Source organism: Alexandromys fortis, unplaced genomic scaffold, assembly GCF_014885135.2.
Source record: "Alexandromys fortis isolate MF-2015 unplaced genomic scaffold, M_Fortis_MF-2015_v1.1 scaffold_44, whole genome shotgun sequence".
Classification (NCBI taxonomy): Eukaryota; Metazoa; Chordata; class Mammalia; order Rodentia; family Cricetidae; genus Alexandromys; species Alexandromys fortis.
Genome location: NW_026067921.1, coordinates 9,949,154 through 9,960,790, shown reverse-complemented (window position 1 = coordinate 9,960,790; position 11,637 = coordinate 9,949,154). Strand labels below are relative to the sequence as shown.

The window sequence follows — 11,637 nt, the reverse complement described above, 5'->3', positions numbered from 1 at the left end:
ATATATTTCTTTCAGGCAGAGGAAGATGCTTTGTGAACAAAGACCACAAGGATGTGAAATGTAAGGCTTTCGGGGAAGGCGGGGATCATGATGGATTGGGCAGAGGTGCGAAGGAGAGTGATAGGTGGGAAATGAAGCTGAAAGGTAAACGTTGGCAGGGCTGTTGATGTACAGTAGATCAACCGGGACCCTCAAGAGCCAGAAGCTGGGCTAGTTCACCGCGGGTGGAGATGCTACCGCGGTATTATTTCGGCCCCTGGGGGCTGGAGCGCAGGAAGAAAGCTATCAGAATAACCCTAGAAGTCCTGGGAGCAGACTCGTGCGTCGTGAATGCGGACGTGGCGGTCAGGGGGGGCCACGGTCAGCGGGCCGCGCCCACACGCCCCAGAGCACAGAACTGGGACTCAGAGTCGCCACAGGCTGGGCGACCCGAACTGGGCGGGAATCCGGTCCACGCAACTCGGCGCGCTCGCGGGGACGTGGCGCTTTCAAGCCAATCGCGGCTGCGCTGTTGTGGAACCAATGGCAGCGCGGAAAAGCTACGCATCATCAGCGGTCTTGCTGGTGATTGGTAGGGAGGCCGCCGACCAGGCGGATGGGGGCGGGGCGATGGACCCCTTCCGGTTGGGCGGTGCTTGTGCGCGGGAGTTGAGCCCCTGGGTGAGCTTCGGCCACCGTATCTTGCGGCGTGGAGCTCCCGGGAAAGGTAAGCCCCATGGTGCCCGGTGGGTCCTCGTTTGCCCTCATTCTGTCCGTCCGCCTTGTTCCCCGTTCGGGGTGGGTCTTCCTCGCTCCGACCTCAGTGTACTCGAGCGGGCCCGAGACTCCTCTCTGTCCCCCGGCTCGCCGTCCCGCAGCTTCGCGGAGAGGGCTGTGGCCCAGCAGACTTTGACTCCCGGGCCGTGCGCCCTCCTAGGCACCGTTTTGTGCCTGCCTTCGCGCGTTTTTGTTCTCCGCCCGGGCCCCCTCCACTCACAGTGTTCCTGAGACTAGAGGGCCACTCTTGTTTGTTTTCCTGAAGGTCGGAGAGAATTGGGGAGATTTATATCAGCTCCCTGCCACCTTTCACAGGCCTGCTGGGAGCTGCCACCCCGCCCCAAGGCCACATCCCGTGAGTGGGTTGTAAGTGCCAAGGGAGTTTGCTGTCTTACAGGGTGTAGGAAGGTGGGGAACAGAACGAAGAACACAATGTCATTATTTTAATAACGGCTTGTTAATTGAGAAAGAAACGCTGCACTTTTTTGTGTTTGGCCGAATTTAGTCATTAATAGGAAGCAGTTTTCACACGTTAGTTAGGGAATTAATTATCTTTAAATGTCATGCTTTTTGCTCGCCTTTCCCAAGAGCTAGTTCGGATTTTTTGGCGTGCTATATTCAGAAGTGACCTTAATTCCTTATAGTTGCTGTAATTAAGAGTGATTTGTATTTTGTAAAGTTTCTTTTTGCATGACTGGGACAATTCAGTGGATTGGTGCTAGAACTTTTGGGTCCAAATTCCTAAGCGTACAAGGCCTTGGCACAGGAATTTTTTGAGAATTGCATTCACTTCCTGTCGTGGACTGTCAAGTCAGCATTAATAAACTGGGACTAATGACCCTCGAGTTTATTTAATTGAGCTTGAAAGTAGAAAAACTTGGATTGACTGATAAATATTCCTTGCTATGCCTGGAAGCTATCCTGAGACAAATATGTATTTGACCTCATTCAGTTAGATTGAAGTATCAAGCGGTAGCCAGCTCTGAAGAACAAATGAGGGGCGAGAGCTAACCTGTAACTGTTGTGTCAAAGGCAAGTCTGTTTAGGCCTAATCTGACAGCGTTTCAAGGGGCTTCAACAGGATATTTCGTAGAATCAAAAGTTGGAGCTGTGAGCTCACAAAGATGGAATTCATCTCGGCGTCATGCTCAGGCTGTTTGGTGCCATCCATCCAGTGGTACGTTACATACCCCTTTGATGGGGTTTTATACCGTTGCCTCAGTGCGGGAGACTAGTATGTGAGCTTTAGCCCCGTTTTTTTCTAACACTGGTGTGACAGGGTGTTTCTGGGATAGCCAGGAAGAGTCATGGGAGATGCTTGATTAAGATCCTGGATTCTCTCTCAATGAATGTATGTGGGTTTGTTGTTGGTGTGTGAAAGAAAAGGTCTCACTATGTAGTCCTGGCTGGCCTGGAACTCACTATACATAAATCAGGCTGGCCTCGAACTTCCCATCTCGACCTCTCGAGTGCTGAGGTTAAAGGAGTACACTACCCCTCCCCGCTTTTCTATGAACTCCTAAATATAAATGCTGTTGTTCTGTAACATATATTAGAGTTAAACATATGAAATAACATGAAGTTTTTTTTAAGGTACATTTATTATGGAACCGGGCGTACACATGCCATGGCAGGTTATGTAAGTCAAGGGAGAGAGATGACATGTGGGAGGCTGTTCTCACCTCCCACCATGGGTTCTGGGGTCCAGCTCAAGTTCTTGGGCTTTACTGGCTCAACCATCTTGCCAACCCCTGAAATCACATATTCGCCTATACCTGGCATTTGGCCAGATCTAGTAATGGAAATTGGGAGTTGGAAAGCACAGCAAAACTACATTGTTGCTAAATATCAACCAATTAAGCCAATAAAATGTCATATATATATGACTTTACATTAGGAGCTCTAGAGAGATAATTTCTATTAGCTTATGCACAATCTTAGTGGTGGCACATGCCTGGAATCCTAGCACTTGGAAAGCCCATGTGGTAGGATTGCCTCAAGCTAGTGGCTACCTGGCATAGTGAGTTCTGGGCCAGTGTGAGAAACAATGAAACCCTCCCCCTTCTCCCCCCCCCAAAAAAAAAGAAAGAAAGAAAGGGTGGAATTGAGGTGGCTCAGCCACTGCAGGTGTTTGTTCCCAAGCTTGACAACCTGAATTTCATTCCAGTACATACATGGTGCAGGGGCAGAACCAATTTCCCAGACTTGTTCTCTAACCTTAGCTCATATATGACCACATGCATGCACACAAATAAATGTTGAAAAGCCAAAAAGTAGAACCTCTGAGAAAACTAAAGAAAAACAGTATAGCTTGTGGTCATTGTTGTGGAGTGATACAAACAAGAAGTGCAGACTTCTTTCAGCTTGAGATACAGCCGTAGTGGCTAGCTAGGTCTTTTCATCCAAGAGCTTATGCGATTGCTTCCCCCCATTAAGATCTTAAAATTTTTAGGCTTTGACACTGAAGCAAGATCAGGCTAAAATAACTACCAAATTCTCAAAGATTTATGCATGCTAAACATAAACAACAGAATCCACTACTAGACACCAAACCTTTTTTCTGTATATTTTGCTAGAATAACTTGAACCATAAGTTATATATTAAAATTTTAGCCCAAAGGAAGTCACCCCCCCCCCCCGAATTTCTACAGCCTTTTTTTCATCAAGTAAGTTGTTTTTGTTTTGGGTTTGTTTGTTGAGATTTTATTTTGTTTATGGGTATTTTGCCCACATGGCTGTGTACCATATGTGCGCAGTTTCCAAAAAGACCAGAAGATGGAGTAGGATCACCTGGGAATAGAGTTACAGACAGTTGTTAGCCACCATGTGGGTACTGAGAATCAAACCCCGGCCCTCTGGAGGACACTTAAACACTTCAAAAAGTAAGTTGATTGTGTGGCCAGAAAATTTTCATTTGTGCTTGATTGCTTTGGTTGTATGGCTAATTAAACCTGGTAATAGTTTCAGTCATTCTCAGAGCTTTAATAGCCAAATTTTGCACTTTTATGTACTCAGCCCTCTTGTAATCTTGCACTTGATTAATTGGAATTTATTGGGTAAACTAGTGTAAATTGACTGTCACTAGAAAAGTCAGGATGATTTGTCATTATCGTGCCTTTCTGGATATCAAGGGTGATTTGACTTTTATGTGATAATCTATGTTAGTGGTTCTTATATTAAAGTCTGCAAGTAAGGAATACCAGGTAATAAGGTCATTTTTATTTCTAGATTTCACACCCCAAGTCTTAATATAGTTAAGTATAATGCTGTCAAGCTGTTGATTCCCCATGAAATAAAGTAGACCTTTAAGCCCTGGATCTTCCACTCTGTGATGGAGAAGTCCCTTCTGCTGAATGTCCAAAGTCAGAGAACTGGAATTTTACTGCCACACCCACTTCTCCCACTTGCTAGCATTGAGCAATGTTTGGTCATCTGGAATAATTGTGGAGTCTCTCAGACTTAATGTTTCTGAAAGGCTGAATTTAACATAGACGTCTGAGCTGACAGAAAGGATAGGTGAGGTTGGTGCTAAAACGTTAGAGCTTTCAGGGAAACTTTATTTCTTGAAACAGGGTGCATATATTCATTTATATAAAATATAGCACTTCTAAACATGCCTTGATTTGCACTAACCATATTTTTATTTATTTATTTATTTATTTATTTATTTATTTATTTATTTATTTATTGGTTTTTCGAGACAGGGTTTCTCTGTAGCTTTGGAGCCTGTCCTGGCACTAGTGTCGCTTGTGGTTACAGTACTAACTAGGCCTTTTGTTGTGGTTTGGAAACTGCATCTCAGCTGTAGCTGGCCTGGAATATATAACTTGCTGTTGTTTTCTCTCTCTCTCTCTCTTTCTCTGTCTCTCTGGGGAGAAGTGAGGGTGGGGATATCAAGCACACATGAGTGCCAGCTTCAGCATTGCATGTGCATCTGTATGCCTATGGAGGTCAGAGTATAACTTTGTGGAAGCAGAGTTCTCCCCTTTCGCCTTTATCACCATTCAGAGACTGAACTCAGGTTGTCAGACAGTAAGTGACTTCACCTGCTGAACCGTCTTGCCACGCCGTAGTGGCCTCTTGCTTCAGCCTCCCAAATATTAAAATTACAGGCACTAGCCACTACATGTGACCTTTTTTCTCTCTCTAAAGAAAAAAAAAATGGTCAATTTAATAGAGGAGGGTCAGAATTTGAGATATAAATTTGTAAATCATTTGATAAATGGGGGATGAAATAATACCTTTTATAACCTTTGGATTGCCCTTGTAGATCTTGTGATAAAAGCTCATACAGCTATGTAGCTCATTTATGTATATCATTTTTTTCATATGTTAATATGTACTTTAAGAAAGTGGGGGGGGGGATGGAGAGATGGCTCAGTGGTTAAGAGCACTGCCTGCTTTTCTAAAGGTCCTGAGTTCAATTCCCAGCAACCACATGGTGTCTTATAACCATCTGTAACGAGATCCGGTGTTTTCTTTTGGCCTGCAGGCATGCGTGCAGGCAGAATACTATATGCACAATAAATAAATAAATAAATCTTTTTTTTAAAAAAATGGGGAATGAGATATTAATTTTTTTCTTTCATTTGATTATAAAGACAAAGATGCTTTAGAAATGAACTCCACAAAAGTATTTTTACATGCCTTGGATAAAACTTTCTGTTTTGTTTATTATGAATAGATTTAGATAAATCTAGTACTATGAAATTTTGGGGGGGGGGCCTATGTTTTGATTGTGTGTCTTCATGAAAACAAAGAGGCCTTTTGTCATAAATTCTAATAGAATTTGGTATGTGTGGACATAGAGAACATGTGTGTTTGTCCTCTGTTCTATCTGTCACTTTCCACTGCCTTATTCCTTTTTAGACAGGCTCTTTCCCTGAACCTGGAGCTAGGTTAGCAGCTATCAAGCTTTGTTCCCCACAGCCCTGGACTTCTTAAGCTCCAGTCCACAGACTGGCCCAGCGAGCACTCTTACCCACTAAGCCATCTTCCTTACAGAACAGTTTTTTCAATAGACCTTATTCAAATTACAAATTTCTTTCTATTATGTATTGCAGAGATGGAGACTGGCTAGGGTTGTCTTTGCCAGATGACTGGTCCTAATGACTCTTTTAGGCAGTTTAGTCAGTGATCAGAGAGAAAGCCAGATTTCAGGGTGACTGTGGATATTGAGGAAACAGAAGTGAGCAATGTGGATAGTGTGGCTGTCAGGGAAAGTCCCTGGAATCGGAGTTACCCGTGCGTGACAGCCACCTTGTGGGTGCTGGGAATCAAATCCTGCTCCTGAAAAGAGCAGCAAGTGCTCTTAACTAATGAGCTGCCTCTCTTCTTTTTTGTTTGTTTGTTTGGTTTTGTCTTTTTGTTTATTTTGTGTTTTGAGACAGGGTCTCACTAATGTAGCCCTGGCCATCCTGGAATCACTATACAGACCAAGTTGGCCTCCACTCACAGAGATCCTTCTGCTTCTGCTTTTGCCTCTGCCTCCTGAGTGCAGGAATTTAAGAGCATATATCGCCATGCCTGACTGCTTTTATTTTTAAGGGCTTTTACATAAGCATGTTCACTATTAGCTGTGCTAAATATTTTCTTAGTTTGTAATTTAGAGGGCTCTATAAATCACTTAATAGTTTAAATTCATAAGTCCACTATTTGAGGGTTACAGGAAAATAGACACATTGTAGGATGTAGACTATGTTGGCATATTTATTTCTTTATTCCTTAACACAGCCCTCTCCCTTTGCTTTGGTTCCCAAAACTTTGAAGCAGAACCAGCGAGAGGTGTTTGTGGAGTGTAGTTGGATTAGCAACCTCTAAGTTAGAAGCTTTGCTGAGAGAATTTTCTGATTAGGTAAATTCTTGCATATACATGTGAGTGCTTACCCTGGTTAGTTTCACAGGTGACATCCCCAGGAAAGGAAAATCATCTATGCCTGGGTTTAAGCTTCAGGTTAGGGCAGCATGCTGTATTTAACTTCAGAAGATGTAGCAGTCCTGGCCACTGTAACCTTGTATTCATTTCTTGGGGATGTTATAACAAATTGCAACAAATTAACTGATAGTTTTGTTTTAATTACTAGTTGTCTGTGTGGTAAGGGTACGCACTTGTGGAAGTCCGAGAACGGCCTTGTGTGGAGCCAGTTCTTTCTTCCACCACTAGGTGGGTTCCAGGATCAGAGTCCAGTCATCAGACTTGAACAGTAAGCCTTGTACCCCGAGACATCTCACCTGCCCCTGAAGTTGATGTTCTCTAACCCTTTCAGAGACTAAAATTCAAACGAAGGTCTTGGTTTGGCCATTCTCTCTTTGAAGGCTCTTTCCCGACTCTCCTCACTTCTTACCAGAAGTTAGCAGTGTTTGGCATTCCCTGACTCCCATGTGTATACTTGAACCTCTGCCTCTATCGTAGCACAACATTCTAATTCTGTGTCCAGATTTTCTTTATTTATAAGGACATCCCTCTTTGGACCCACACTAAATGAGTATGACTTCATTTTAACTTGATTAGAACTGCAAGGACTGTATTTCCAAATAAAGACACGTTCAGAGATACCAGCGATGAGGCAGAGTAGGAGAGGAATAAGAAGTGCTATAAAATTGCTAAGAACTTATTTTCAGTGATGGAATGGGGCACGGACGTTCAACATTCATGTTTCACAATGAAAGATTAATTAAAATATGAAAGTCCAGGAAAACTATTCTTTTTGATTTAATTTTAAGATTTTGTTCCTTGAGACCTTAGCCTCTCTAGTAATAGAGTAAGTTGATTGTTAAGTCTGTGAAATGGTTTCTTGTTTTGGTTTGGTTTTTATTTTTTTAAGACAGAGTTTCTCTGTGTAACAGCCCTGGCTGCCTGGGTTTAAATGCCTGTGCCACCATGCCTGGCGTGACACAGGTTTTTAATTGATAGCTTCTCTGGAATTTTTCAATAGAGGTCCAGCCTTGTGTTTATTAGATTTGCCTGCGACTATGAACCAAGAGACTGGAGGGGCTGTCAGGAATCTGTACTTTGAATAGTACCTGGTGGCCTTTGTGTCTGAGCAAGTCTGGGGGTACGACTGTGCAGATGAATGGATAGTGGTGTTGTTATTTGTGAATGGATTCAAGGTTAGTCTGTGTGAGAAACCTATGCTATGGAACAAGGAAGCCTGGTTCAACTTGAGAGATTTTAAGAATTGATTTGGGGGGGGGGGGTACATTAAGTCTTCTAGGTAATTCTATTATTCAACTGTGTTTGAAAACCAGATCACTGATAAAAGTACAAAAAGCAAAGGATTTAGAATCAGGATTTAAGATTTGTTCTTTCAGTTTTACCTCTTGACATCTTGAACAAAAATTTGGTGTCCCTCGAAGAGAAATGTTTGAACTCTAAATTCCTACAGTCATAAAGGAAACTGGTGAAAATATCCCACTGTAGGGACCGGAAGTCTGATAACCTACTGTACTTATTTTAGGGATTAAGTCAAAATATTTAGGTAATATAAAAGACTTAGCTATGTGTACATACCAGATTAGTAATTTAATTGGGACATGTTTTGATTTCTTATTATTGAGCATACTGCCTTCTGTGTTAACTCTTTCTTCTTCTGTTAAGATAGGTTGTCATGGACCTGCGACAGTTTCTTATGTGCCTGTCCCTGTGCACCGCCTTTGCTTTGAGCAAGCCTACTGAGAAGAAGGACCGTGTACACCATGAGCCTCAGCTCAGTGACAAAGTTCACAATGATGCTCAGAATTTTGACTATGACCATGATGCCTTCTTGGGTGCAGAAGAAGCAAAGAGTTTTGATCAGCTGACACCAGAAGAGAGCAAGGAAAGGCTTGGGTAAGACGTCTGTTCTCAGTCAGGGCAGGGGTCCAGGGGGTGAGAAGCACCTTTAAAATCAGCTCTTCTTTTTATTTTCTGGTTCAGTCACTAATAAAGCTGTACTGAGCTCTGTCTTCTGAGTACTAACAGCAGAATCGCTACCACTAAAAAACCTAATAAAATCCTTTAATACACTTCTCCACTGAATAACAGTATGCACCTCATTCTTCTATAGAGTAAAGTGAAAGCAGTCTGTAGGCCTGGAAAGATGGCTCAGTGGTTAAGAGCATATACTGTTCTTGTACAGGACCCAGACTCGGTACCTAGCACTCTTATCAAGAGTTATCTATCTGGGACCCTATGAGAGATATACATAGATCTAATCTACATGGGGAGTAGAAAATGACAAGCTCTCCTGAGTAAATTGGGAGCATGGGGACTATGGGAGAGGGGAAGAGGGGAGAAGGGAGGAAGAGGGGAGCAGAGAAAAATATGTAGCTCACTAAAAACAATTAGAAAAAGGAATTCTCTGTCTTTAAGTCCAGCTCCAGGGTATCTGACGCCTTCGAGAACCTAAGGATACCTGCACTCACGCGCACATGGCAGCACACGGGCACATGTACACATAATTCAAAAATAACAAAAAAAACTGTCCTGAAGTAACCAGTAGTAATGGACCCAGCCTAAGCTTTATCATCTTGATTCCAGAACCGTACATGGGGTTCTTAGTTCTACTGCTTTTAATTTTAAAAAACTTTCTCTAATTTACTCAATGATGCCCAAGCCAGGTAATGTCTAGGTACCTAATAAACTAGAAATTGGATTCCCTGTTTCTGTAAAGTTTATTATTTCTCCAGGTGTCCTTTAATACAAATCAAAATAACCATGCCCTTTAATAGGGGTGTCCAACCTTTTGACATTGTGATGTGATGTTGTCATCTACAACAAAACTGGGGTTGGAGTTCAGCCCTGTGTGTTCAGGGTCCTGTACTTGATCCCTAGTACCTCAGAAAATAAACAATAATAAGTAAAGACAAAAATGAATATACCAAATAATGGCCTTACTTTCAGAATTAGAATGGTTTTTGGTGATGGTGCTCTAGTCAAGTTTTGTGACCCTAAGCAGCTTCTTAAAGACTTCAGTAGTGAGGTTGGAGAGGTGGCTTGGTGTGTAAGAGCATTGACTACTATTCCAACGGACCTGGGCTCAGTTTCCAGCAGCTATGCTACAGCTCACAACCATTGTAATTTGAGTTCTAGGGGATACAATGCCTTTCTTCTGCCCCCACCGCACACATGTGATGCAAAGATATATATGCAGGTAATCTTCACTCAGTAGAACGCTAACTGGCTGTTTCTGGAGTTCTAAGCATGTCTTTTTTGGTTCTTCTAAAACTCAGATTTTTATGAAGATGCAGGTCAATTCTGTGAACAGATTCTCCTGAGTGAGTGTCATTGGTACAGCTTTGTGGACTGTTCTCAAGAGATGATGTAGCAAGTTGTGCCACGCTGCATTTTTTTGCCATCATGTGCAATACTATAATTGTAAGATATTATTGTAGAGTTTTCTTTGATGAAAACTTAAATAACAATTTATTCCTTGTGTTACCTGCTGACTAAAGTGTACAGTGTTTTATTCTTCAGCAGTGATAGAAGTAATAAAATGGCTTTGCTATATTGAATGAACTATACCTCAACATTTGAAGATGATTCACAAATACATATATCAGAAAGCCAGTTTTCTTTCTAGGTTTCTTCTCTATCTTTGAGAGACCTTGCTTGCTTTTAGTTTTAACCTTATAACTGTGCTAACATTTGGAGCTAAAAAGAGTCCATTGTGGGTGCTCTCAGTCCTTTATGACATACCTATTAATATTGTATATGTCCAACCTACATTTTGGTTTGAACAAGTCTCTGCAGAGTTACTCTTTTTTTTTTTTTTTTTTTCCGAGACAGGGTTTCTCTGTGGCTTTGGAGCCTGTCCTGGAACTAGCTCTGTAGACCAGGCTGGTCTTGAACTCACAGAGATCCGCCTGCCTCTGCCTCCCGAGTGCTGGGATTAAAGGCGTGCACCACCACCGCCCGGCTAGAGTTACTCTTGAATCATGGATGACCCTTAGGTTTGGGTCACTTAGGGTAGGACTGTAGTGGGCCCTCTGGCTTTGTGGGTTGGTAGAATCACTTATCTAGCCGTTTTCAGTAGAGAAAGTGCTGGGTTTTTCATCAGTAGATATCAAAATTGAGCACATTAGGCAAGCTGTGTATAATTAGAAAAAGTGAAAAATCCATGATTTTTTATACAGTGTGTAATTGAACTAAATAGTTTGCTTTTCCCAAACTTTAGAGGTAGTCACAGACGTCCCTCTTGTATGCAGTGATTGCCTTGAAAGCACAGATCTCAGGTGAAGCCAGGCATTGATGGCACACAACAGCACTTGGGGAACCTAAAGGAAAGGGATTGGTGATTCAAGCCCAGCCTGGGCTACATAGTGCAATTCTCTTCCCCACAGAGAGAAGAATCCCAGATAAACTTTTATTATAGCATTTTAAAACATTAGTTTGGTAGCTAACTGTTAACCAAAATTTGCAAATCATAGTCGTCACCACCACCACCCACCCTACCCCCGTCATTCTTTAAGAGAGTAATTATTAAGGAGAGAAAACATTTTCTATAGGTTAAAAAATTATTCCTATTTTTTTAAATCTTCAATAATATGTAAAAGACCACAGGAAACATTTTTAGGACAAATTTAGATGATTTTCAGTATCTATCTGTTAAAAATGTTGACAAGTAGAACTTTTTTGTTTGTTTTGGGTTGGATTTGATTGGGTTTTTTGGCCTTTTGAGATAGGATCTCATTATATGGACCAAGGTGGCCTCCATCTTGGAGTTACTCGTCCACTTTTGCCTCCCAGTGTTGAGATTACAGGCATATCTCCTGGGTGCTAGGATTTCTTTTGTTTGTTTTTGTTTTATGAGATAGGGTCTTACTGTATAACCTGTGTCTGGTCTGGAACTCACAGATTCACCTGTGTTTTTTGTTTTTCTTTTTTTTTTTCTTTTTTCTTTT

General features: G+C 42.0%; 1 protein-coding gene across 3 annotated transcripts in view; it reads left to right on the top strand.

Annotated features, from left to right (window-relative positions):
- Positions 1–604: 604 nt before the first annotated feature.
- Calu (calumenin) overlaps positions 605–11,637 on the top strand; it is a 31,929-nt gene continuing 20,896 nt past the window's right edge. For 2 of the 3 annotated variants that reach the window (XM_050141508.1, XM_050141507.1), the window contains exons 1-2: positions 612–706; positions 8,354–8,584. In XM_050141508.1, the coding sequence (XP_049997465.1) occupies positions 8,364–8,584 (221 nt within the window). In that variant the 5' untranslated portion in view covers positions 612–706; positions 8,354–8,363. Of the gene's footprint in view, positions 707–8,353; positions 8,585–11,637 lie in introns of all 3 variants that reach the window. The other variant, XM_050141509.1, reaches the window with a different exon arrangement.